We start from the raw sequence: 25,524 nt of genomic DNA, 5'->3' as shown, positions 1-25,524 counted from the left end.
AGCCCGGGGTGGCTCTGGGGAAACTTGTCCCCGCACCCCGGATTTCCTTGAATACCTTGAACTTTATTTAGTATGCGTGCTTGTATAAAGCGATGTGATATACCGCTATTCCTACCTGCGCCTTCGTTCTATCACTGGCTTGTCCTTGAGCTGCATATCACGAAGCAAAGATGGTTGCTCACGATAATCCCTCAATTGGGAGACTAGATATCTCATACGGTCCATCAGGTCAGTTAATTGTGGTTTCAACTGCCATTGAACACTAAGCTCATTGAAATGGATAGGCCTCAAGGGGCTTGTGAAAAGTCCTTACCTCCTTTCACAGGCATTGTTTTCTAGCATTGGAGGCTTACTTTATGGGTAAGTTGCACTTGTCCTTAGATCACTTGGTTCTGTTTTAATATGGAAGCGCTTCATAGTTACGACCAGGGTGTCATATCAGGAGTTATTGTGACGACAAGCTTTGTGAGAATTTCTTTCTTTTTCAATCTTCTAAACTTCAACTTTGCCTAGTCTAACCTAGCTTCTACCTCATCACTAGGGCAAAGAATTCCCTAAACTTGCAAGCGACCCAGGACTTCAAGGATGGATGGTTTCGGTCCTAACGCTGGGTGCCATGTTCGGTGCCTTTGTAAACGGCCCTATAGCTGACCGATTCTCTCGACGCTGGTCTATCTTATATGCGAACATAATCTTTCTGATCGGCTCGGCAATTCAGGCCGGCGCTGTGAACCTACCTATGATATTCATCGGGCGTTTTATTACGGGCGCGGCAATCGGCATGCTTTCGATGGTGATACCGCTATACCTGAGTGAGCTATCACCCCCAGAACTGCGTGGTAGTCTTGTTTCACTACAACAATTGGCCATCGCGGGTGGTATTATGGTTTCTTTTTGGATTGACTATGGGACACAGTATATTGGCGGGACAGGTGATGGCCAGTCACAGGCTGCTTGGCGTTTACCTTTGGCCTTGCAATGTGTGCCTTCGCTGCTTCTGGCATGTGGCACTTTCATGTTGCCTTATAGCCCACGTTGGCTGATGAAAGTCGGTACGTTATAGATACGAAGGCCAATATGACCTGTCGTCCATTGCTGACTGGTTACCAAGACCGTGAAGACGAGGCACGGGATGTCCTTTGCCGACTTCGCCGCGTCCCAGAATCTGACTATCGAATTCGCCTCGAACTGTTGGAAATTAAAGCGGCTACTATATTTGAGCAAGAGAGCAGGGCAACAAAGTACCCGAACAGCAAGGGGAAACTTCAAGTAGCCATGCGAGAGTATAAGGATCTGTTTGTGCTGCGTCACCTTAACCGCCGCCTGTTCATCGCTTGCATGCTTCAATTTATCCAGCAGTTTACAGGTATGTGCTGCAGTATCTAGTAGCAATCGAATTTCTCACAACAACAGGAATCAATGCCGTGATTTACTACGCTCCGACAATGTTTCAATCTGTACGCTGCCCCAAAGGTGGACTTGTCGAGATGCTGATCAAACGTTTTTAGATCGGCCTTAGTGGAAACTCGGTCAACCTCCTCGCAACTGGTGTTGTGGGTATCATCCTCTTTCTCTGTACCATTCCTACGGTTCTGTTTATTGACAGGTGAGTGTCCTCATCATGCTAGAGGACGTACACCTTTTAATACTGATGGCTTCATCTTCAAGATGGGGACGTCGTAAAATCCTGCTTCTAGGTGCAGCCGCAATGTCTATCTCTCAGCTCATTGTTGGCACGTTATATGCTGTGTATCGGAACCGTTGGGAAACAAATGTCGGTGCCGGATGGGCAGCAGCTATTTTCATTTGGGTCTATATCGCCAATTTCTCATACAGCATCGGTAAGCAATTTCTGGGGTTTGCTTCTAAGTACCTGGCTTATGGATTGATCAGGTTGTGTCAACTGGATTATGCCCTCGGAGATCTTTCCTCCTGGTGTTCGTTCCAAGGGTGTGAGTATCGCTATTGCGACCAATTGGTTGACGAATGTAAGTTTCGCAAGCACTTAAGTCGTGGTATATCAATAACCTTTCTCAGTTTATCGTCGCTCTGATTACACCGCGGATGCTCCAGTCAATCACGTTTGGCACTTTCTATTTCTTCCTGGCATTTTGCGTAATCCTCTTCGTGTGGGTCATGTTCTTTGTCCCCGAAACCAAAGGGGTACCGATCGAGGAAATGGACAAGATATTCGGCGGAAACCAGGGCCAGGCAGATATGCGTCGTATTACGGAAATTCGGAACAGACTTGGTATTCTCTCTGCGGAAGAAATGGACTTGGACAAGACTAAGGAGGCGGATGTGGACTATGCCACCGTGGAAGAACAGGAGTGAACAGCCGACGAAGCGCGAGTCGCCTCCGAGGTACAAAGGTACATAAGTAGTCACTAGGTAACCAGGTAGTTAGCCAAGAGAAGTAAGCGAAACTTGTTAACAAAATATCTCATAAACGCCCCCACGGGCTGACACGGCCCCAACGCTCTTTAGCCAGATCAACACTCACAACACCCCCGCATGTCAGACACATTGCCCACCATGGACTCAAGCAACTCAAACTTCGACTCTCTGCAGCTTGTGAGCGAGAATATTTATCTATATGAACCTCAAGAAAGTATAGCTGGCCAGGTCACAGTTGACGGAGCGTCACCGTCAATAATCATCCTCTGCACCTGGAATGGCGGAGCAACCCCGCGGCGGATCAACAAATACATCACTCAATATCGCCAGCTGTACCCAGGAGCCAGCATACTTGTCATTACAACTACTATTCACGACACGGCATTCTGGCCTCTCCGCCTGATCCGCGCGCGTCTGCAACCAACTTGCCAAGTGATCCAGCGGATACTAGCAAAGTCGACTAATCCCGGCACTTTGCTTCATTTCTTCTCCAATGGCGGCGTTAGTATGGGTGCCCAACTGGCACTGGCAATGAAAGAGGGTGTCGACCAAGGTGCATTATTCCTCTCAAGTCTTCGTGGCGTTATCTTCGACTGTTGTCCCGGTGAGGACAGCTTCGAGAAGACATGTGGAGCCGTAAAACTGTCGATGGGTGAGGATATCATATCCCAACTCTTCACGAAGACAATGCTCTATCCCTCGGTCGCTGTGGTAAGGATACTCCAGAACTCGGGTGTAATGCGCTCTCTGCGGGACTTGCGTGATTTACTCAATGATCCATCTACTTTTGGGAGACAGACAAGGAGGCTGTACATGTACACGAAGAAGGATACAATGGTTGGATGGACCGATGTGCAAACCCATATCGATCAGGCCCGGGACCGGGGTTATCATGCCGATCAGGTTCTCTTTGAGCATGGGACGCATTGTGGTTTGATAATGGAAGATTCTACACGGTACTGGTTGGCTGTGCAGCGGTTTTGGGATGGACATGACGTTGCAGACCCTGGTGTATCTAACCCAGAGCAGCTAAATATTCGCAGCCGCTTGTGAGCTCTTGGGGATGTGCTATACTGCATTGGTTTCCCCATGAGGATAAGATGATCGCTCCGATTGTGATACTATTTTTTTTTGTGAGATCATGTCTTAGCCGGCACTACCTGACGACCGGGTTGCTGCCTATCATATACCAGGCAAGATGACAAGCAAACTCTTCCCTAGGCATTACGCAGAAGACAATACCCCCGAAAAAGCAGCTAGAAAAGCCCCTGAAAGGTCACCTCACCGCGCCTTTTGTTCGGCACTATGTCTGCTATCCCATAGATGTGGCAATCGGCCATAATAGGTGTATGATGCTCAGAATCTCCGGCGGGTGCAAATAAGGAAAAGCTTGCGTACTTAATCATTACTGGAGCAATCATATGCTGGTACTTCCTCCTGGAGAAGTTGAAACGCGTGACATGAAGCTACGGTTGATTGTCATCGTATTCGCTGCTATCGACGGGGAACACCCTACTTGACACATCGGATAGCTGAGATACGACAACGTAAGCAGCTTTGGCTAAGACATCCAGCATATCAAAGTATCTAATTCACGCATCTGTCACACCGCACCAGCTTGCCTAGGTAGGTAGTAAACGTGAAAGTCATTAGAGTCCTGTGTGGCAAGATAGTAGTGATTTACGCAGATATGGACCCCGATTCGGATTGAACTGATAATAAGAGACAGGCAGCCGACAAAGAAATGTCAGTATCGAAGCTGTGGCGTCGTCAGCCTCTAAGTGGCTTTTGAAGGGGTGTGGGAGGGTGATACAACTTCGCCGATCTTGCGCATAGCTCCCCTTCGCGTAATTTTAGAACGACACGTTAGATATGATTGGGTAAAACGTAATTCTGATGATGCAGATAGACACCATTCACTTAAATACAAGGATGAGATTGGCTGCGAGAGGGAAAGAATATATCCATCACAACGGTGCAATAAGAATCGAAGTGACAAAATGTGGGTGATGAGAACAATATAAAAGCCCTGGTAGGATTGCCAAAGATGAGGAATTACGAAGCACTTTAACACTGGACTGCACTTATATTTATCACACTTTCAAGGACGTTTTTACTTGTCTTTGACCGGATTCATCATGCATCTTGCTGAGGTATACATCTGTCAACCTTATTTACTACTGCCTCTCACTGACAATGATATTCTCAACATGTAGTATCTCTTTCGTCGCATTCACCAACTTGGTATTGAGTCGGTCTTCGGTGTCCCCGGTGATTTCAATTTGACATGCATCGACTACGTTGATACATGTGGGCTTAACTGGGTTGGGAACGTCAATGAACTCAACGCTGGTAAGTAAATAGATGTCCATTCAATTTAGATTCCAAGCTCACAAAAATATGACAATAGGATATGCAGCCGATGGCTACGCACGCATAAGAGGAATATCGGTGATCGCAACTACCCTAGGTGTAGGGGAGCTTTCCGCCATCAATGCTATAGCAGGCTCAAGCGCTGAGCTTGTACCTGTCATCCACATCGTTGGATACCCGTCGACAACAGCCATGGATAAGGGAGACTTACTGCATCATACACTGGCGGATAGAGATTTTGGGCGATTCGCCAAAATGAGCGAACAGATCTCAAGTGCCGTGGTGATCCTGAAAGACAAGTCAACTGCGTCGAAACGCATCGACGAGACTATCACCGAGTGCTACCGCTCCAGCAAGCCTGTCTATATTGGGTTCCCCATGGATCTCGTTCAGGCGGAAGTAGATCCATCTCCGCTTGAGCGTCCACTGGTCCTCGAAGAACCCGCATCCAACCCCATGGCAGTGGAAGAGCATGTCGTGCATATGGTTCTCGATCGGATCTTGCGAGCCCAGAACCCGATTATCATTGTTGATAGTTTGGGCGGCAAACCACAAGTCCTGAAGTCGACCAGATCATTGGTTGCGAAGTCGGGTCTGCCTTGCTTTATCATGCCGATGGCTAAGGGCATCGCGGATGAAAGCCTAATAAACTACCGCGGCGTATACGCAGAGCGGATCTCGGAACCTGGTGTGTTCGAGCAAGTCCAGCTTAGTGACCTGATTTTAGTGATTGGACCACGTCCGACAGATCTCAATACAGCGGGTTTTAGGACAGACATGCCTCATATCGAGACCATCAAATTCGGACGTGATACAGTCGAGATGCGAGGTCAAGAGGTTGCTAGTCTCGAAATGAGTGGCGTTCTCACCAAGCTCAGTGATGCCCTTGAAGGTCGCATGTCACCGTTCAACTCCTCGGCATCTACGCCAGCACGTAAAGTCAGCGTCACTTCTGAGAGAGATAATTCAGACTCTTCCGCTTCCTCGCCGTCCAAGGGAGGCATTTATTGGGGTCATGCACTCGACATCCACGGCGGTATTCTCGACAAGTCATCTCCCCTAACACAGGAATGGGTCTGGCAGCGGATCAGCACCTGGCTAGAGGAAGACGATATTATAGCAGCGGACGTTGGAACTTCGCTCTTCGGCACCACATGGACCCGATACCCACGGGGAGCACTCTTGCTATCGCAATACCTTTGGTGCTCAATCGGATACGCAGTCGGCGCAGCCGTAGGAGCTGCCATAGCCGCACGCGAAGATGAGCAAAAGTCCAACGCCTTTCGCCGACGCACTATTCTTCTCACAGGAGATGGCAGCCTCCAAATGACTGCACAAGAGGTCAGCACTATGGTCCGCCGGAACCTCCCGATTATCATGTTTGTCGTCAATAATGAAGGGTACACAGTTGAACGTATGGTGCACGGCGAGGATCAGGAGTATAACGATATCCAACCCTGGGACTACAAGCTACTCCCTACTGTCTTCCAAGCCGCACCTGATACCGTACGTACCTATGATGTTCGAACCAGGGCTGAGTTGGATATGCTTCTTGTCGATCCTCAGTTTGGACCTGCCGAGAACTTTGATGAGAAGAATCCGGCCCCATTGCGACTTGTGGAGTTGCATATGCCGAAGGATGATGCACCGGTGTCTCTGCGTGGCATTATTGATGCAATCACAAGTCGGAAGTGACTCGACACGTTTAGTTATAACTATTGGTTGTATGTAATGACAGTTTGCCTTTTTGTATGTGGGTTTCAGGTAGACGGGTTAGAGATAAGTTGCTACTAGTATTCCATATGAAGATGTTCTTTGTACCCACTGTAGTAACAACAGGGCTCATAAGCGAGTAACCGTCTTATGCATTGTTTCCGTCCTACTTTAGACTCTTTTTTGCCTCTTCTATACCATTTTTGAGAGCCTCTGGTTTATCATGTAGATTCTATAAATGTGTGGTTGTGGAAGGACGTATAGCCTATAGCTGCATATGAAGACAATGACGTCGAAAAGCAATAGGGCTGAGAGGAATCGACGTGCTAAATTTGTTTACCGCTGGGATGTCAAGTTTGACTTACAATCTGCAACATGATTCCCAAAGTTTGTGTCCTATGGTTATTGGTTTCCAGATCAATAATTATTGGAATAATTGATGCTAATAGATGGGACTTCTCTGCCGGTGTTACACTAGGTAAGTAGAGAATTGACTGCTCCTCTATATTCGCCAGGTGCCCGCAGTAAGTTGGTGGATTCCAACCTTCTAGAATTTAGCGATTTTGCTGGGGCGCTGCTTGGCTTTGGTGACTACGCGACTCTTTTCGTGGGATAACAAAGTCGACTACTCTAATCGTTTGGCTGCAACGGCCGTCGAGCCGGCCGGGAGAGCAAAGACCTTCCCTGGATTCAAAATCCACCTATGAGAAGTTAGTCTGGGATCCTTTAAAAAAACGAACTGAGGCTTACTTCGGATCCAAAGCCTGTTTCAGACGCTTCATTACCTCGATCGTGTCGCCTCCCAACTCATCAACGAGGGAATTCTGAGTGCGTTAGTCCCCGTTTCGGTACAAGAAGAGGGTGAGCTCACCATTTTCCCCATCCCAATGGCATGCTCGCCGGAAACCGTGCCGTCCATCTCCAAAGCTCGTCCTACCATCTTGTACGCCGCATCCTGCACCGCAGCCTTCTGGGCTGTATTCTTGGGATCGTACATCATCGCCTCGTGAAAGTTTCCGTCGCCAACATGCCCGATAATACTGGCAAAGACGCCCAAGCTCTCTGCGTCTTTCTTAGATAGCTCGATGATCTCTGCTAGGCGAGAAATGGGAACAGCCACATCAGTGGACCACAGCGCATGCCCTTCTGGCTTGATAGACGTCATTGTCCAAAGCGCTTCCTTCCTTGCTGCCCAGAGATCTGTCTCTTCCTGTTTGCTTCTCGCGAAGTAGGACTTTCCCGGGTTGCAAGATTTGATTAGGTTCTGGAGCTGAGATATATCTGCTTGGACACCCTCCTGCGTAGGGCCCGAGAACTTAAGGAAGAGTGTCGGAGACTCGTCCAGATTCTTCATCCGTACTGACTCGCCCCCATGCCGGTTGACAACTTGCATTTGAACATCATCCATAAGCTCCAATGCGGCCAATTGCAGACCGGAGCGGATGACCTTGGTCGCAGCAGACGCTGCATCCTTAACAGTAGGGAAAGAGATGACGGCGACACTAGTCTCCTTTGGCACCACGGCCAACTTCAGTGTGATCTCAGTGACGATACCGAGTGTGCCCTCTGCTCCGACAAAAAGTGAGGTCAAGTTGTACCCGGCGGAAGTCTTACGAGGCCGTCTCCTCGTCTTGATGACTTTGCCGTCAGCAAGGACGACAGTCACGTTAAGGACCCAGTCTTTCATGGTACCATAGCGGAAGGCATTTGTACCACTGCAGTTAGTAGAAACCATGCCGCCAATGGTTGCAGTCGGGGAGGGATCGAGCGGGAGAAACAAGCCCTCGGCTTCTAGGCTTTTGTTCAAGTCAACCCAGTTGACTCCAGGCTGCACGACCACATCCATGTCATCGGGATGGGTGGCAACGACCTTGTCCATGTACGTGAAGTCTATGACTATGCCACTGTGCGGTGATGAGAAGCTGCCCTCGATGGACGATCCAGCTCCGAAAGCCACTTCAATCAGTCAGACTATGTCTCCTCGCCAACGCAGCGCCTCATTGGAATGCTTACCCATTGGGACACCGTACTTGCTACAAATAGCTGCAATCTTGGACACGTCTTCAGTAGACCTAGGATATACGATGGCTACCGCGCGTCCCGTCGAGTTTGTGGAAGCCCAGTCTGAAAAGCCGTGTGTCTCAATGTCGTCGTCATCGTAGCTTACTGAATCCTCTCCTAGAATGCTTGAGATCTCATGCGCTGCCTGATGTAATCCACAGTCAGCAAATGCTATAAGATGACGTTCGATTGTATGTTAGACTTGCTGATATCATGGTCGCCTTCCCGGGATACTGGACCAACGTTAAACTACCCGACAGAGGCGACGGAGAGAACTGTGTCGCAAAGCCATATCCAGCTACCATCGAAATAACAGCTGTGAGACCTAGGAGGGGGATAACTGAGCCTGTTGGCTTGGCTGATTTGGTCGAGTAGGGTCTTGACAGCACTCTAAGCTGCTTCTGTTTCGGCGCATGTCGACCCAAGCTCTGTCGCCATAGAGCCTGGATGCGTACAGTCTTGAGCATTGTGATAAACATCGGAGTCTTTGACCCAACTGCGTCCAGACTTAATTACAGAACTAAGATGTTGGCCCGGGGTAGAAAGCTGTAAAATTGCACCACTAATCAGGGAGCGTTCAAAGCGAACCAAAGCTTTGTCCTTGATATGGCGATCTGAGCGAGGACAGCAGCACAGCACAATTCAGAGATATGTCAGTTTGCTTCCGCCTGCGCACCCCCTGTGACGAGGAGATAGGACTGCTCATCGACGGGCAATAATAAGGTGGGTTCGTCCTTCGGCAGATCCGTTTCCGTGCCGACGGACTTGTGGTTTGGGCGGCCCGCCTTCCGAACTTCTGACCAATCAGGGAGATTCGCCTCATAGGTCCAAGTCCACTGGCCATGGCTATTGGAGTCTGCGACACAAAGTGAAGCTCAAACTTGACATAGGAGTGCTATCACGCCCGCATCTTTGGGATGTGACCAGCCGGCTGTGTCTTGAAAAAGTGAATATTGGCGCCTACTTGGATGTATCGGCAGCCTTAAGAGACCGCGCGAGGCAAGGGCTGCGAATGATGTGAAGTGTGGGGTGTTAGATGTAGATAATGGGGAAGGCGTAAGTAGTGCAGTAAAAGAACAAGTCCACTCAAAATCAAGTTGTTGGTCAAAGTCTAAAACTAGAGATCCGAGCTCTGCACAATGCGAGCCACTCTCAAGGGCCACAACCCGGCAGGCATTTCGAGGGGAGCCTCTGCATGAAATGGTTTATGTACGCAAGAATCAAAAGTTCGTTTCATTATAAGTATTGGTTGTAGTGACGTTTTGTCTTTTGGTGTCTCGCAGGTTTCGGGTATCAGACAGGTTAGAGAATAATTTGCCTTGGGATTCGACACAACAGGGCAGGGGCCATAACTGGATGCAGTGTCATGAAGTATTGGACAGTCTTTACACGAAGTCTTCAATCGAGGAAAACGTTTTATTTATTGTTCTTGCCCTACTTTAGCCTCTTTTTTTTCACTTCTTTCTTGTCCATTTTCGAGTGCCTCGGGTTCATCATCTAGATTGTATAAAGTTAGGGGTGTGAAAGGACTTATGGCCTATGATTGCATGAAGGACTTCCAAGTACCCACGGTAATTCCCAGAATAGCATATAAAAAGACAATGACGTCGAAAGGCAATAGGGCTGAGAGGGAAACGATGTGCCAAGTTTGTTCAAAGCTTGATCAAAGCTTGGCGGTCCACTTCCTAATACTTCCGATGTGGAACTGCAGATATTACCCCTAACAGTCGGCATCTGAACACCTGAGAGTAATCTACCTAAGCCACCGATGTCATGTTTCGTGGCGGAAAGTCCCTAGATCCCTAATCCCAGAGTCTTGAACCGTATCAAGAAGGGCTGAAGCCACAGGAGCGAGGTTTGCCTCACTTTCGTGCCGCCCCACCACAGAATACGGCTGCCTGAGGTAGTTCCAGTGGCCTATCAGTTTCTGAGACACGTCCGGTGTCCCCGAGTAGAGTGTACGACTGGCAGGGACTTTTAAATTAGAAAATGAGAAGGAAATTAATTGAGGCTGATCCGTTTTGCTGACCCTTATCTGTGCCGTCCCCCTCTTTCTAAACTATACTGTTTTCTACAACTTTCAACTTCCCCTATTTTCTAAACATCTTTCCAATACTCCTTCACAATGTTCGGCTGGTTCAAGTCTTCGAACGAGTCTAAGCCCACCCAGGAGGGTACCTGGGACGCGGCAACCATGACCATGCGCCAGCCCTCCAACACCGAGGAGATGACTGCCAACCAGGTCGTCTCTCAGCAGCCGGTAAGGCCTCACACTCGCTTAAGACAACCATCAAAAGCATGAACTAATCAGACAATCTCATTCTAGAACCCTGAGTCCATGAAGATGGAGCTGCGCGGCGGAGGTGAGGGTGGTGATATCTGCTGTGGAATGTAAGTATCACATCTTGGCCAGGTGCGCAAACCTAGATGCTAATTATGATATTATAGCTGCGCTGGTCTCGCCTGCTTCGAATGCTGCGAGTGCTGCTGCTAAGCGCATCATTTTACTACGAACCGCACACCTTGATGGAATGATTGAGCGGCGTTGGAATGGACCAGGAAACCTGTGAATACGCGAGCCATATTTAATACCATATTATACAAAGTCTTTGAACTTGGTTAGGGTTTTTATAACTCCTTGTCGCCTGTGCTTCGTACTTGTTCTAGCGATCCAGCGATAGAGCGGATAACATTCACAAAGCATTCTAACCTTGATGGCTATTGGTATTTGCTTCTCCTTGCTCCATTGTTCTGGCATTCAATGGGGAATTCGGAAATATTTGACCAGGGATTAATCTATAAAAAGAATACCTCGTGTACACAATTTATTGTGTACATTTCAGATCCGGATCTATTTACTGTGTAACTTGCTCCGGCATAATTCTAGAACAAAGATTAAAACGAGGGTGAAGAGCTGTTCATCAATATAACGAGTATGATTATATATCTAGGGAACTACACTCCAAAGTTGGAGTAGGGTGTGGCCATCGCCACTGTCGGTATAGATCTAGAGTTTAGCCTCGTTCTGTAAACTTGCACTCTCCGGTCTAGTCAAGCTGTTATTTCACCAAGAAGCCGAGTGCTGGATTATATAGTAGTATAGCACAAAAAACAATTTATCAATTTATCCAATGCAAAGAAAAGAAACAACTGAACATGCCATCCATATAGCTAAGACGCTAACCGCAACAGGAAATGCAGCTTCTGCGCGTAAACATCAACTCCCCGAACAACCACAACAATGCCTCACCTGCGTCGACAACCCAACCCGCGCGACCTCCCCAACCAGGACCCAGCACAGGGGAATCTCCGCGCCCAATTCCACACCCCGCCAGCGCGACACACACCCTCAAACCCAACCCATCGACTCCCACCATCAACAGGTCCAAATGTGATCACACCCGATGCACTCGCCCAGGCGGGACACCCCGTCCAAATAAACCCCTTTACAATCTTCGGCCGACCAGGCGCGGCACAACCCCCATCAGAGACAATGGATGACGACCAATTCGACGAGGACTATGACCCGCGGGGGATGACGCAGACAGGCGAAGACGAACCACTCGACCACGACGATTCTTTCGATGTCGAAGACGGCACTGAAGGGCAATACGATGACTCCGATATTGACGGCGAGGAACTGGAAGAGGAGGAGGTTATCCAGGACCACTTCGACGAGGAAGAAGACCCCGACGAGGAGATGCACGATCGAGGTACGACTACCCTCCTTATCCTACAGCTGGCGACTGGTCCCACGCTTCCCCGGTGCTAACCCGCCTCTCTACAGAAAAGTCTCCTTCCCCTTTACCCCCGAACCTGCGTGAGATCTCATCTCTAGCTTCCTGGACCGTGTCGACCTCCAAACCGGGCTGCGGCGTTGCAGCCCTCCGCAACGCCTCCCCATCCCAATACTGGCAATCCGACGGCCCGCAGCCACATACGTTAACGCTACATTTTTTCAAATTAGTCGCTGTTGTCCGGATCCGGGTATACCTCGACTTTGAACTAGACGAAAGCTACACACCTACGAAAATGATCTTCGCCGCCGGGATGGGCGGCAACGACCTAGTCGAGTTCGCAACATGGGAAGGCGACGGCCCATGCGGGTGGGTAGATGTACCATTAGAAGGCGTCGGCGGACGAAACGGCGGCTGGGTACAGCATGACGCGGGAAGAAGGAAACGTCGGTCGACGAGTATGCGGCGACGGCGCCGAACTACGTACCGGAACTGTGACAATACAGGCCCTGACCACGAGCATGATGAGGAGTGTGATCCGTTTTACGAAGATGAAGACGAGGAGGGTGATAGCCAGGACGACCAGGAAGATCCTTATTCGGGTAATGTGCTTAAGGCTATGGTCATCCAGATGCGGATTATGGAGAATCATCAGAACGGGAAGGATACGCATGTTCGGGGCTTCCAGGTCTTTGCGGCTGATGATAGTCGACGCCGGGCTGTTGCTGCGCCTTCTGCTTCTGCTGATGTGAGGCTGAGGCGGCCTTCGCTTCGTGCTTCTCATGATCTGCGTGGGCGGGTGAGCGATGGTGTTGATACGGAGAGGTTGACTGCGCCTTCTGGTCTTGATGAGCCGGATTGGATGGGTGAGCCGGTGATACGATGAATGGTTTATGAGTTGAAAAGGAAAGAGAAATAAAGGACGGCGTTGCTGGGTATCCAAATGCCGAAAACGTGGTTCATATGGGAGTTTATTCGTGTCTTTCAGGTTCAAGATACCCAGTGTCAGTGGACATATCGTTAGGCAAGTCCAGGCGAATCAATAGGTTGCATCTTAAACGGGTATTCAATTTTTGGGCCTTTTTTATGCTAGTCATATCTCATATAGAAACAGTGGAGCCGCTGCTCCATATTTACTTGAGCAACTTCTCCAGCTCGGCGGCGACGGCGTCACCAACCTCGGTGGTCTTGGCCTTGCCGCCGATGTCGCCAGTGCGAACACCAGCCTCGATAACATTGCTGACGGCCTTTTCGATGATGCGAGCCTCGTCGAACATGTTGAAGGAGTACTGCATCATCATAGCGACGGAGAGGATAGCAGCAACGGGGTTGACAATACCCTTGCCAGCGATATCAGGGGCAGAACCTGCATATTCAATTAGCAAATCGCAACAAACCAGAAAGAAGAATGACAAAAACATACCGTGGATAGGCTCGTAGATACCGTTAACACGAGCCTTGCCATCAGGAACACCACTCAAACTAGCACTAGGCAGCAAACCCAACGAACCAGGAATAACACTAGCCTCATCGCTAATAATATCACCGAAGAGGTTACTAGTAACAACAATACCGTTCAGCTTCCTCGGATCCTTAACCATAAGCATAGCAGCGGAGTCAATGAGATGGTGACCAATAGAGACTTGAGGGAACTCCTTAGCCATAATCTCCGTAACGACCTTGCGCCACAGACGCGAAGTAGCGAGGACGTTAGCCTTGTCCAGGGACCAGACGGGCAGAGGGGGGTTGTGCTGCAGAGCCAGGTTGGCGGCGAGACGGGTGATGCGCTCGATCTCGTGGCGGCTGTAGGGCTCTGTGTCCATTGCGAAGCCGCTGCCGTCGTCTTCCTTGCGCTCGCCGAAATAGATGCCGCCGGTCAGTTCGCGGATGATGTTGAAGTCTACGCCCCGGCATACTTCCGCCTTGAGGGGGGAGCTGTCGACTAGAGATGGGGCGGCGAAATTGCAGGGGCGCAGGTTGCCGAATGTACCCATTTCTTTGCGGAGCTTGAGGATTCCTTGCTCCGGGCGGACGGCGCCAGTTCCCCATTTCTTTGTGTGTGTGTTAGTGGTTGCTTTTGCTTTGCGTTGGGTTGGTGAGTTGACGTACGGGTCCGCCGATGGCACCAAGGAGAACGGCGTCGGCGTTCTTCGCAGCGGTGAGGGCCTCGTCGGTCAGGGGGGAGCCGGTGGCATCAATTGAGGCCTGCAATTGTTAGATATTGAGCTTTGGACTGTGGTATATGTATACTTACACCGCCGAGGAGGTGGTCCTGCAGGTTGAAGGTGACATCACGGTTCTTTTCAATGACACGAAGGATCTACGCCAATGCAATTAGTATGTGCATCTGTATTCTGTGCTCTCCTGTCGCAATTGTCAATTTACCTTGATAGCTTCGGCAGTAACCTATACTGAATGTCAGTAGATGCACGGATGGTGGGGTTCTCAACCACGTACCTCAGGACCGCAGTGGTCACCACCAAAGACAACGATGTTGAAGGCAGACATATTGAAGCAGAGAATACAAATGAAAGTGACTCAGTTGGTGTTCAGGGGAGCTGCAGTTATAAAAACGGCGGGCGGGTGAATTCGACCCCGCCATCTCCGAAATCGGCGGCCGATGACATAAACCCGGAGTCGCTTATTCCCGGTCTATAGCTTCATCTATATCTTCAATGCATAGCTTCTGCTAGCCCTGTGAGCTCTCTGACTCATGACATTTGAAACACTGGTCTTGGTTTAGTTGCCATTCCAGTGAACTTCTTCGATGCACGTGTAACAGCTAGTCAGATTACATCTTAAACAGGAGGCAATTGAATCAACAAAGTCAAATAGTCCATGGAACAAGGAAGACTAAGCTTAAAAGCATATTCAATACACAATGGCCGTCGTCAGATCCCTCGTTCCAAAAATGAAACTCAGTCCACCGCGGCTAGCGTCTTTGACACAGGAAAAAGCATTAAAGGATGTATAATGGCATTAAGAATGACTAAAAGAAACAAGATTGAAAAACACAAGCCAGGCAGAAAGCTCGAGCCGAGAAAATGGGTAAACGTGAAGAGTAAAAAAGAGGGGAAACAGAAGAAAAAGAAAAGCGAAAGGGTAGTAAAAACACAACCCACGTGTGTACTGTACAAAATTCCAGAAAGCGGACTATGTCTGGGCCACCAAAACGAGCAGTAGTCAAGACAACTCATGAATAGGATCCAGCTACCAGACCAACCATTGCCATAGGGAGGAAGGGACAGCTCCAACTGCTGTCCGCTTGATCGTCCCTGAAAACACAGACCGTAGCTCCAAGACATGCATGACAAGAAGGAAGGAGAAGGGGATGAATAAGGTGAGAGATATGAGACATCTGCTAGATGCACAATCAGCGGACTAGCTAGCTACCGTGTTGGTAGCCATTCATGCCTCAGACTTGTCGCCTTCATTTCTTGCGGTTGGCCCGGCGGGCCTGGAGGTCACCCTCGGCCATCCAGCGGGCGGCATTGACCATCTGCACCACATTGACGAACTGCTTAAAAGCCATGACGGGGAGCGAGATGCCGGTGATGATCCAGGGCCAGGTGCTCTCGAGCTTGTTGGCACGGGCCATCTCGAGGGCACCGGCGCTCCATGGGCTGGCGAAGAGACTGGCGGGCTCGGGGTGGGCGGGGTTTCCGGGCTGAGCGGAGGAGGCCTGGGCGTCTGGGACGGGCTGCAGGAGCGAGGGAGACAGAATGGGCGAGGAGAAGGAGAGAAGGTAGAGGCCGATGAAGAAGGCCTCGTTGAGAGCGCAGCAGATGAACAGGACGGTCTAAGTGAGGGAGCGGATTAGCTTGGCTGGTAAGTACAGCTTATCGTTGTGGCTTACCTTGCTGTGGTAGTATTGGTAAAGAATCCAGCTGCGGCTGGAATCGACCTTCTTGTGGCTCTGGTCGGATCCGCCCATGCTGAGAGTCGCGTACATGTGCATGTAGTGACTGGCCATGTCGAGGCAGATCAAACCCTGGAAGACGATTGCCCAACGCGGCCAGGCGGAGCTCAGGAAGACCAGCAGACAAGCGGTTGTGCAGCGGTCAGTCACCATGTCCAAGACTGCACCGAAGGTGGTGGACTGGTTGAAGTAACGCGCTGCGTAGCCATCCAGCGCGTCTAGCAGACATGACACGGTGTAGAGGAAGGAGCATGTCCGGGGGTGGAGGGGCATGTAGTATAGGGAGGCGAAGGTCAGGACGACTCGGGAGTATCCTGGGAGCTAGTCAGACGCTAGAACTGATCACGGTCCGGAAAGGCATCATACCGATGATGTTAGGGGCAAAGAGGAAGATGTTCTCCTTGGGCTCCTCCCGCGCGGCAGACTTAGATCTCTTCTTGGAAGGTGTGCGCTTAGATGGCGTTGACACAGAGCCATTTCCGCTAGGTGAGTCTTCGCTCTCCTCTGCGGCGAGAGCGGCCTTTTGTCGTCGTGTTCGTGCGCTCATTGTGAAAATGTGTGGTGGGACTTGGGGAGCTGAAATGGGTTCAGAGTCGACTCGAAACGGGCCGATCGCGATTCTTTATAGCTAGATATCACAGCTGTCAGCTTGATGCAGCCAAGGCCAGGCAACAAAACGGAATTCGGATATAGGCATACCGTGAAGGCTGTCCAGAACAGATAATGATAAGGAGTTCCCAGGTGGGATAAGGATAGGAGATAGAGGTGAAAGGAGGGTCAAAGATCTGACGATCGCGAGTTGGCAGGCAATAAAAAAGAAGATGAAAAAAAAAAGAAAGACAAGGGATGGAAGATTGAAGATCAGGAGAGTTGGAATGTCCACAGTCCCTGACGGATTACTCGGATCCTTGGAAGCTTCCCGGGAACCCACTGTAGGATCTTCACTTAACTGAAACAGTGAATATTTTGTGCGTACAGTGTAGGAGCGTTGTCTACTCGTCCTTATACTAATATCTTTCTTATCTCTAACTTTAACTTCCCGGGTTGTTTACGCCCTCTTAGTCAGACAAAATATCTGTCCGAATAGACGCCCGGGCAGCTATGTCATAGCTAGTGTCCCTATTATACAGAACATATAAGACCTCTCAAATACACGCGTATCTGATCCGTGTATAGCAAAAAGTCACAGCCTCAGGCCGCAACATCTTTTATTCACAACCATTTGATGTAAAATACTCTCAACCTATAGACACCACCAATTATATGCGACAGCCAACAGGCCAAATAACAGAAGTATATACAGAACAAAGCTCAAAAGAAGAGCCATCACGTCCGTGACCTGCGCGGATCAGTAGCATCCTGACGACGCCACTCACGAGACTCCTTAGTCCCCAAACTCCCAACACCACCCTCGAGCCTTCTCTCCCAACCGCCAAGACGAATAACAAGACAAGTAGCGTTGTCACCCTCCTTAGTAACCTCAGTGGAGAAATTGACCACGTCGCGCGCGCCCTGCTCAGGCGTCCTGGATTCCTTGACGATATCCACAATCTCCTGGTCAAGAAGGGTACCACTGATACCATCGGAGACCATAACCAAGAAAGAGAACTCTGCGGGTCCCATTTCAATGCGTTTAAGTTCTGGTTCGGCGGAGACGCCGATGCGCTTGGATTGCATGTCGCCGAAGGCGCGCGTGTTGGCTAGCCCGCTCATGCGCTCTTCACCGAAGGAGTCTGTTACGAAGGTTGCTGCATAGCGGCGGAGTCGGCTTGCTTCGATTGGTGAGGAGGGGTGGTGGTTTGATGTTACTGGGATTGCTTCGCCTGTTGTTGTTGAGCAGAGGAGCATACGGGTGTCGCCGACGTGGGCTACTAGGAGACTTGAGGGTCCGACGGGGTGCCAGAATGGGGTAGGGGTGGGTGTTGAAATCATGGCGACGCTCCCTGTGCTGCCGCCCTTGAATCGATTGGGTCCGCCGATTTTGGGGGAACGGGTCATGCTGGGTCGGTGGAAGATTTCATCATCGTTTAGAGGTCTCTCGGCTTGGACAAGGTCATCGGCTCGTTTGGAAGCTTGCGCTTTGATGAAGTCGAGGTCTGCGCGGAGGAAGGCGTATTCCATGACTTCTTCGATGGAAACGTGGTTTGAGATGCTGGGGTCATCAGATTCGAGGCCATGATAGGAGAAATGAGGCGGCTTGAATCGCTTGAAGTAACCACCCACTATGCGTCTCCAATTTTGTACAAGGCTCTTCTCCAGATCTCCGAGTTTGTTCCGGTTGCCTTCTTGCATGACAGGTAGCTCGCTGTTGGAAGGTGGCATTTCCGCGCCAAGCTGGAGGCTGGACTTGAGATCGATATCTACCGCTGCTTCCTGGATATATTCGTGCAAGTAGTCCCTCAAGAACGCACTGCAATCAACTCCGCCATGGCCGTCAAAGACACCGAAATAGAAGACTTGCGGATCACCGCTAGCTGTCTCCGCAGCCCGCGACTCGCGCGGCTTGGGCAAAGGATCTCCGTTATTCCGCCGTCGGATAGTCAGCGACGTTGGAGGCCGCTTGGCAAAGGCCGGAATATCAATGACACCAGCTTGGTATGTGTCTTCATTGGCAGGGCGGGTGCCACGGGCGGTAACGGCGCCGAAATGGTGCTTCGCGCTGCGAAGTGGAATACGGACAACGGTTGTCTCGCGATCTATTAATGCTTGGTATGAAGCCGAGGCAGAAGCTGGCGACTGCGGCGTATCTCCGGTATGCGGTACGGAGGCGGAGCGAGGTAGCTTATGGAACGGAGAGGATGGACCACGAGGATCTGGGTGGAGGGAGGACGAGGGCAGATGTGTCACGAAGTAATCGTGGAACTGTGGCTGCTTCTTCGCCGTCGACTGGCCATTGGGTAACGCAGGGTCGGAACTGTAGTATCGCGCTCGAAGAAGGGCGGAGCCTGTTGCGATTAGCTATATGTTAGAGGGATATGGCGTCCGCACATACTATAACGGTCGGCCGAGGTCCAGACTCGGCCTGTTACTCGCCTCGCTGCAAGGAGAGTCATTGGCCCATTGTAGAGAGTGAAGTTGAAGGTCAAAGGAGAGATGAACCGGGCGTGGGGGAGCCGTGGCCCGAGCTTCGGCAGATAAGAAGAGTTGGGTCGGCACATCCCTTCTGCTATAGAACTGTCTATACTACATTCTATACTACATTCTATACTTCAAGGTGTACTGCACAAATACTAGACGATATAATATATAAGGGACAAATCAGTAACCGTATCAGCAGAGACAATGCATCTACATAGAGCCATGCAGGTCAAAGACCCAGCACATGGGCTCCGTTTTGCAACGTTACATCACTACGACAAATGGAAGATGTTTCGATAATTTGATTTTGGTAATGTAGAGCATTCGATATGTAGGCCACGCTACTTAAACAATCATATCGAAGAAGAAAAGGCTCAGGCTCATGAAGTGGCCACAAAAAAATCACGCTAAGAAAATCGGCACCTACCAGGAGCAGAATCATCCAGAGAGGCCCAGGCAAGAAGTCAAGGAATCTGCTTTCAGAAAATGTGCCAGGTTAGAGATCAAAGAACCAGTTGGGGACCCACGGCAATGGCTGTTGAGAATAGCCGATTAGATGGCCTTGGTGCGAGAGAAAAGACTGCTGTAGACGGCATCCACGACAGGCTGGGCGGTAATCTGCTTGCCGCCAAAGAAACGGCCGTTGAGGCCCTTGATTGCGTTCTCACCGCCCTGGACACGATCGAACTTGAGGTAGATATCGCCTTGGGAGTTGGGATCTAGCGAAATGTGAACAACATGGCCATATTTCTGCTCGCACTCCGAGCGAACGTCGTCCTCCAATTCTTTAATCCAGGTTTCGCCGGTCTCCCTGTGAGATGTTAGCACTTGTTCTATAATGGGCATCGAGGGTACTTACTCGGCAGGATCAAACATATTGCGCAGCATCACACAGCGGCTAGCCATGTTGACATTAACGGGAAGGGGTTTGGTCTCGGTTTTGGGTCGGAGGACCTTCTGCTGGTCTTCGGCCGAAGGTTGGGGGTCATCTGTTCGTGCGAGTTTCCTCATCAACGCGTCCCTACTGTAATTGTTGAAGTTCACACCGGCAACATCGGTGTCATCAAGGGCACTGGCACCGCCGCCCTTCTCGGATTCACGGCCGCCGGCACGGTCAAAGTTGTTGGAGCCACCAGCTTGGATACCACGTCCACCTTGACCGGAGAAGGAAGAGCCCTGGAACTGTTGGCTGCTGGATTGAGAGCCCTGCTGACGAGTGGCGTTCGACTCGGGGGTGAACTTATCATTGCCAAGGCCGACACGAATGGCGCGTCCAGCAAGGTCGAAACCGTTCATCTTCTCCAATGCCTCACGAGCTTGGGTTGGGTCGTGGAACCTAAACAAAGTCAATAAATGAAAGGTGAAAACATGGAAAAGAAGACGTACTGTACAAACGCATATCCTTTGCTGCGGCCAGTCTCATCCTTCTGTAGCTGAACAAACTCGAGCTCGCCAAAGGGTTCGAAGACGTTCTGGAGGTCACTCTCAGTAATGCTGAAATGAACGTTACCCACGTAAAGTCTGTGAAAGGGAGCTGTGTGTTGAGATCCGGAGCTAGCCTCGGGGTTACGGGCCTGTCGGTTCTTTTCCGCCTCGGTCAATTGCGCGATAATGGGAATGCCTAAAAGCTTCTGGCCAGTGAGTTGAATGGCAGCGGGGACCGATTCTTCATCCCTAAATTCGACGTAGCCGACACTGTATGAAGATTAGTATGTTTGTTATAGGAAGGACTGGAAAAGAGACGTACCCTTTGGATCGGAGGCTCACACGATCCTTAACAATCTGGGCATCCTTCACAGGGCCGACCTTTTCGAAGAATTCAGCCAGCTCCTTGGATCGGAGACGGGCAGCAAGTTGCTGTACAAAGATAGTGCGCTTGTCGCGTTCATCCTCGTTGAGCACAGGGGACTTGCTGTTGCCCCGGCGGCTGGGAGTTCCGCCACGGCGGTCCTGGCGGGGGCGTCGCTCGTCATCGCGCTCCCGACGGTTAGGACGATAGTGGCGATCATCGAAAGGAGAACGAGAGCGAGCACGGCCTCCACCTCGGTAGAAATCTCCGCTAGAACGGTAATCATCACCACGGCGGCGAGGGCGGCGGCGATCACTTTCGCGGCTGCGGCTGCGGCGTCGGCTTCTCTGGCTTCCGTTAGCACTGCCAAGCTCGCTGCGTGGGCTCTTCATGTCTTCATCGCCATCGATATCGCGGTCAGGACGACGGCGTCTCTCGCGGGAACGGGTACCCTGGTCCTCGGGGTCTGCACGGGGGGAGCGGTTATCACGGTCATCAGACCTGGTGGGGGTCTCGGTGGGGGCTGCATCAGTGGCCTCCAGGAGAGCCTCGACGTTGAGTCCCGACATGATGAGTGGCGTTGCGACTCGGGGGAGGGATGTTACTTGGCTGCGGTCAGACAGCGACAGATGAAGCAAAAGTGACAGTCAAACCCTTCCTGAGCAGGAGATCGGTCTCTCGGCAAGGCACAGGTTGAAATGGCTATGGGTTAGATTGTGGATATCATATAATTATCGGGGAAAAGTGATGGGGGAAGAGAAGGGCGGTGAAGGTGATAAATCACGTGATATACTGAGTTTTACGTGGCGACAGGCGGTTGCCCCGGATTCTGCCAGGGTTTTACCACCCGTTTTAGCAGCTGTGCTCTGGTGAATCGTCGTGAGATTCAGTGGATGTGGAAGATTTACAATTTCAGAATACTCATTCACAAGAGGCTAATGGGGACATTATTGATTGCATTATGATTAATGTGCATATAGACTGATAAAAATGCTTGAAGATATAGGGCTCGTCATCCAGCATTGTACAATGACCGGAATCGGATGAGGAATTCCACTGTACAATAAGTAGACCCTCCAGGGCCGAAAAAAAAAACCGCAAACTCCGTAGGTGCCAATGAATAGTAGAGAGTCGGATCACAGAGACTATCGTACTCGACGTGAAGTCGTGACCCGAGGGCCGAAGCCATTAGATATGGTTGGTATAGAAACGCTCACTGAGCCTTTGTTCCCTTGGGAGGGGGAGTCTCCAGCTCAGTGCCAAAGACACGATCCCAGAACCGACTTGTCACCCCAAAGCCATTCTCAAAGTCGGCAAAGTGGTGCTGGAGATGGTACTTCTTGAGTTCCTTATAGTGCAGAGGGAGGCTGGAGTCACGTTAGCCTTGTACCTCTGCGGAGAAGTGGAGTGTAAACTTACTTGCGGTGGTGTAGGAAATAATGGGTCAAGTCATAGCAGATATATCCGAAGACTCCGCCGCAGAATACTGTCACGGCTGCGAACCAGTTGTAGAAGAAGACTGTGTGGGCTAGCTTCCAGAAGGGGAAAGCCAGGATCACGAATAGCGTCGGGGGCATGACAAGGCGGTACTTGTCCATGGGGAGGTAGTGGTGGATACCGTGGAGCAGGAAGTGAAGGGTCAGACCGACACGGTTGTCGGGAAGCCAGTGGTCAACGTGGAAGAGGAATCGGTGCATCAGATACTCGATCAGAGTCCACAGGCAAACACCGCCAATCCAGTAGGAGGCAGTGACAGAAATGTTTCCAAGTCCTGATAATCCGACCATGGTTCCGTAGATAACCGGAGGCAGCCAGATGGACGGAACAACATACCACGAGGTCTTGCTGAGAGGCTCAAGGAAGTTGCCGAACAGAGGAGCAGACTCTCCGCCCCGGTAGTGACGGGGCCGGTGAATCTGCTCCAGATAGAACTCCTTGGAGAAGTTGCTGTTCCATAGCTGCATGAGGAGCGGCTTGTTCAGGTCCAGGAACTTGTGGGTCTTGAAATCCTGGGTGTAGTCCGTGTCGATCGAGAGATCTTCCGCGCGGGACAATCCGGTGCTGGCGTAGATGGGAGCTGAACCTGTTTCGGTCTCAATGGCAGTAGCGGACGATTTTCCGGGCGTCGAGCCATTGGAGACGAAGCCAATGTGGTAGTCGTCCAATATTTCATAGGCAGCATCGGTATGTACGTGGGAGATTTCGTCCTTGAGGATATCTGTAGCATCCTTGCCTCCATACTCCAGAATCAGATCACCGCCACCGGGGTGGGCGTCCAGGAAATCGGTGACATCGTAAACATTGCGCCCCAAGGTAACGAAGCAGGACTTGGCGGTGTTATGGGATTCAACCTCGGCGGAGGTGAATGTCGGCAAGACCCTTCCAGGCATGATAAGGGAAAATGGAATAGAGAGGTATGCGTAGTTCGAGTAAGGAAACGAGGGATAGAACCGGAGATAAATTATTCAGGGGAGTGGCGTGACGAGAAAAAACGATCGGGGGATCCGCCCGCTCCGAAATCTCTGATATTTCCACCACGCAGATCAGGCCACAACCAGTGTTTATTGATCTTTTGAGTAGACAGTAAGTTAATGATTACACAATAAATCAGGCCATTATAATTTGATCGATCTAGATTCTGCTGATAGCCTGTCTGCTGACCTAAGCGGAACTCCCTCGATGACTAACCTCGTAACCACCATACGCCATATTGAGTTAGAACTGCGCTTCAACTGGCTTTGGCTTTGGCTTTCTCTTCTTACCGGGTCGATCAGGCTGACAGACCCATCAGGCCCCATGAGTGGGACAGAGGGATCCCGATCCTGATCCAGCACCTTTCTATGCTCTCGGCACACTCCACTGCTTTAGCGCATCCTGCGCGGGAATTGGGGCCGGGAAGTTTCCATCAGTGATTTAGTGATTTATCTCTCGATTCCAAATTGAGGCAGGGGTTAGACATCTGTGGAGTTTCCCCCCCTCTTGTTGTCTTTTTTCCCTTTTTCCCTTTCTTCTCTCTTCCCCCCTCCACCTCTACACCATGTCGACTGCTGGGGATTGGATCCCTGAGAATCCAATTCTGGCCTATTTGCAAACATTAATCGCTACCAAGAAGAATCTTCCCCATGGGCAACCAGTGGCCGCCTATGTTTCCCATAGCCACACTGACTCGGCCTCACTTCTGCGGCTGGCCGCAGAACTGGGTCCCCACATCGCCATCTTACAAGTGCCAGCCGAAGTCATTGACGACTGGAGTAGCGATACCATTGATGAATTGCAGTATCTCGCGCGAAAACACGGATTTCTGCTTTGGGAAGGTAGCAAGATTCTGAACTCACTGGTTGGTTTTATGGGTCGGGGCGATGCGCCGCTGGAAACGCGCCAAGCTCTTTCTGAATTGATCAAAAAGTCATACGCCTGTGGTCCGATAAGAACGGCAACTTGGGCCAACGTGGCCACTTCTTGGGCTCCCGCTGTGGCTGTCAACCAACAAGAAAAGGATGCCTTAATCCCGACATTGCGGACTGCGGCCCGCGAGGCGGTTGCGACAACCGCAAAGACCATCCAAACGGAAATTTCCGTTGAAAGGAATAATGACTTGTCCGAGGACGAAATGGAAGTGTCTCACTCATTTGAGTCAACAAGCACTGGCTGGAAAGAGTTTAGCCCCGATAATATGGGTGGCGCGCTACGCAAATTGTCAACCATCTCAGTCACAGAATACAAAACACCTCATCCCGACGTCCAACCAGATGACGGCGTTCCAGCCCCGCCCACACTGGCCCGGAGTATATCGCTCTGTTTACCCAGTTCCATTAACACCGGTTTCAAACCAGAGTTCCGCCAGAGTTCGATCATCGCCGCATTGGCCAACTCCGACTTCGTTCTGGGTTTCGCCACCAGCGAGCCCTTTTTCATCAATCACCGAGGCAATGATATATTTGAATTGGCCTTAATGGACGGCTGCGGCGTTGCCCAGGAAGGCATGGACTGTTCTTTACTCTCCAACTCGCCTTATGTCGATAAGCAAGGCTCAATGGCTATATTTTCGCTCATCCCACCGCCGCTCGGCAACGGCTTTGAATACGATCCCAACTTCAAGCCCAACGGACGAACTGTGTCAGATAGTGAAATCCCAGCTTCGGCGCAATATCTCCACCACATTGTCGGCCAAGCAGTTGCTTTCCGGGAGCAGAGTCGACAAGAGCATGAACCCAATGGATCGAGAAGTGAACAAGTCGGTCCCAATCTCCTGCATTTCCCAGCGGTTATCATTGCATAATTTCGAACCCTAGCGCCGGCTGTTCTGCATGCTCTTTGATGTTTTGTCAACGAACGTTAACGACCATTTTGACGATTTTTGGACTTCGTTTGCATTCTAGATGCCAATGTTGTCTTACTCTTTGGCATCGATGCTATTAGGATATTTGTCCATCGCCAATACTTGAAAAAAGAAAAAA

General features: G+C 50.5%; 12 protein-coding genes across 12 annotated transcripts; 6 read left to right on the top strand and 6 right to left on the bottom strand.

The window, feature by feature from the left end:
* Window positions 1-170: 170 nt before the first annotated feature.
* Window positions 171-2,334, top strand: PENARI_c010G03793 (sugar porter family MFS transporter; the record flags this gene model as incomplete). The annotated part of the gene is made up of 10 exons (XM_022632202.1): window positions 171-228; window positions 285-360; window positions 420-465; window positions 542-1,052; window positions 1,112-1,366; window positions 1,414-1,457; window positions 1,509-1,606; window positions 1,669-1,841; window positions 1,894-1,988; window positions 2,038-2,334. 10 exons carry the CDS (start codon window positions 171-173, stop codon window positions 2,332-2,334), a joined length of 1,653 nt encoding a protein of 550 aa, XP_022487811.1.
* A 201-nt stretch (window positions 2,335-2,535) lies between these two features.
* On the top strand, window positions 2,536-3,450 carry PENARI_c010G11332 (TMEM53 family protein; the record flags this gene model as incomplete). Its single annotated transcript, XM_022632424.1, has 1 exon — window positions 2,536-3,450. The coding sequence occupies one exon, from the start codon at window positions 2,536-2,538 to the stop codon at window positions 3,448-3,450; it is 915 nt and encodes a 304-aa protein (XP_022487766.1).
* A 1,085-nt stretch (window positions 3,451-4,535) lies between these two features.
* Window positions 4,536-6,465, top strand: PENARI_c010G00616 (alpha-keto acid decarboxylase family protein; the record flags this gene model as incomplete). Its single annotated transcript, XM_022632107.1, has 3 exons — window positions 4,536-4,550; window positions 4,614-4,749; window positions 4,808-6,465. 3 exons carry the CDS (start codon window positions 4,536-4,538, stop codon window positions 6,463-6,465), a joined length of 1,809 nt encoding a protein of 602 aa, XP_022487749.1.
* A 643-nt stretch (window positions 6,466-7,108) lies between these two features.
* PENARI_c010G06694 (FAD-binding oxidoreductase) lies at window positions 7,109-9,011 on the bottom strand (the record flags this gene model as incomplete). The annotated part of the gene is made up of 5 exons (XM_022632276.1): window positions 7,109-7,184; window positions 7,234-7,307; window positions 7,355-8,439; window positions 8,497-8,689; window positions 8,847-9,011. 5 exons carry the CDS (start codon window positions 9,009-9,011, stop codon window positions 7,109-7,111), a joined length of 1,593 nt encoding a protein of 530 aa, XP_022487694.1.
* A 1,658-nt stretch (window positions 9,012-10,669) lies between these two features.
* PENARI_c010G06580 (uncharacterized protein) lies at window positions 10,670-11,038 on the top strand (the record flags this gene model as incomplete). The annotated part of the gene is made up of 3 exons (XM_022632273.1): window positions 10,670-10,804; window positions 10,871-10,935; window positions 10,993-11,038. 3 exons carry the CDS (start codon window positions 10,670-10,672, stop codon window positions 11,036-11,038), a joined length of 246 nt encoding a protein of 81 aa, XP_022487740.1.
* A 747-nt stretch (window positions 11,039-11,785) lies between these two features.
* PENARI_c010G11988 (anaphase promoting complex subunit DOC1) lies at window positions 11,786-13,167 on the top strand (the record flags this gene model as incomplete). Its single annotated transcript, XM_022632441.1, has 2 exons — window positions 11,786-12,257; window positions 12,332-13,167. The coding sequence occupies 2 exons, from the start codon at window positions 11,786-11,788 to the stop codon at window positions 13,165-13,167; spliced, it is 1,308 nt and encodes a 435-aa protein (XP_022487745.1).
* A 247-nt stretch (window positions 13,168-13,414) lies between these two features.
* Window positions 13,415-14,789, bottom strand: leu2A (3-isopropylmalate dehydrogenase LEU2; the record flags this gene model as incomplete). Its single annotated transcript, XM_022632106.1, has 6 exons — window positions 13,415-13,647; window positions 13,705-14,332; window positions 14,391-14,486; window positions 14,536-14,601; window positions 14,667-14,687; window positions 14,739-14,789. The coding sequence occupies 6 exons, from the start codon at window positions 14,787-14,789 to the stop codon at window positions 13,415-13,417; spliced, it is 1,095 nt and encodes a 364-aa protein (XP_022487827.1).
* Window positions 14,790-15,711: 922 nt separating this feature from the next.
* PENARI_c010G02994 (CDP-diacylglycerol--inositol 3-phosphatidyltransferase) lies at window positions 15,712-16,747 on the bottom strand (the record flags this gene model as incomplete). Its single annotated transcript, XM_022632176.1, has 3 exons — window positions 15,712-16,080; window positions 16,138-16,514; window positions 16,567-16,747. The coding sequence occupies 3 exons, from the start codon at window positions 16,745-16,747 to the stop codon at window positions 15,712-15,714; spliced, it is 927 nt and encodes a 308-aa protein (XP_022487902.1).
* A 779-nt stretch (window positions 16,748-17,526) lies between these two features.
* On the bottom strand, window positions 17,527-19,253 carry ptcA (type 2C protein phosphatase PTC6; the record flags this gene model as incomplete). Its single annotated transcript, XM_022632335.1, has 2 exons — window positions 17,527-19,145; window positions 19,193-19,253. The coding sequence occupies 2 exons, from the start codon at window positions 19,251-19,253 to the stop codon at window positions 17,527-17,529; spliced, it is 1,680 nt and encodes a 559-aa protein (XP_022487686.1).
* Window positions 19,254-19,830: 577 nt separating this feature from the next.
* On the bottom strand, window positions 19,831-21,636 carry PENARI_c010G10327 (putative RNA splicing factor (Pad-1); the record flags this gene model as incomplete). The annotated part of the gene is made up of 4 exons (XM_022632394.1): window positions 19,831-20,089; window positions 20,138-20,614; window positions 20,665-20,973; window positions 21,026-21,636. The coding sequence occupies 4 exons, from the start codon at window positions 21,634-21,636 to the stop codon at window positions 19,831-19,833; spliced, it is 1,656 nt and encodes a 551-aa protein (XP_022487956.1).
* A 644-nt stretch (window positions 21,637-22,280) lies between these two features.
* On the bottom strand, window positions 22,281-23,457 carry PENARI_c010G03318 (fatty acid alpha-hydroxylase; the record flags this gene model as incomplete). Its single annotated transcript, XM_022632188.1, has 2 exons — window positions 22,281-22,434; window positions 22,487-23,457. The coding sequence occupies 2 exons, from the start codon at window positions 23,455-23,457 to the stop codon at window positions 22,281-22,283; spliced, it is 1,125 nt and encodes a 374-aa protein (XP_022487907.1).
* A 647-nt stretch (window positions 23,458-24,104) lies between these two features.
* On the top strand, window positions 24,105-25,346 carry PENARI_c010G11594 (uncharacterized protein; the record flags this gene model as incomplete). The annotated part of the gene is made up of 1 exon (XM_022632427.1): window positions 24,105-25,346. One exon carries the CDS (start codon window positions 24,105-24,107, stop codon window positions 25,344-25,346), a length of 1,242 nt encoding a protein of 413 aa, XP_022487788.1.
* Between the last annotated feature and the right edge of the window lie 178 nt (window positions 25,347-25,524).

The sequence above is a fragment of the Penicillium arizonense genome, assembly GCF_001773325.1.
Source record: "Penicillium arizonense strain CBS 141311 chromosome Unknown PENARI_contig010, whole genome shotgun sequence".
NCBI lineage: Eukaryota > Fungi > Ascomycota > Eurotiomycetes > Eurotiales > Aspergillaceae > Penicillium > Penicillium arizonense.
The sequence above is the reverse complement of the archived record's forward strand: the minus strand, read 5'-3'. Positions and strand labels throughout refer to the sequence as shown.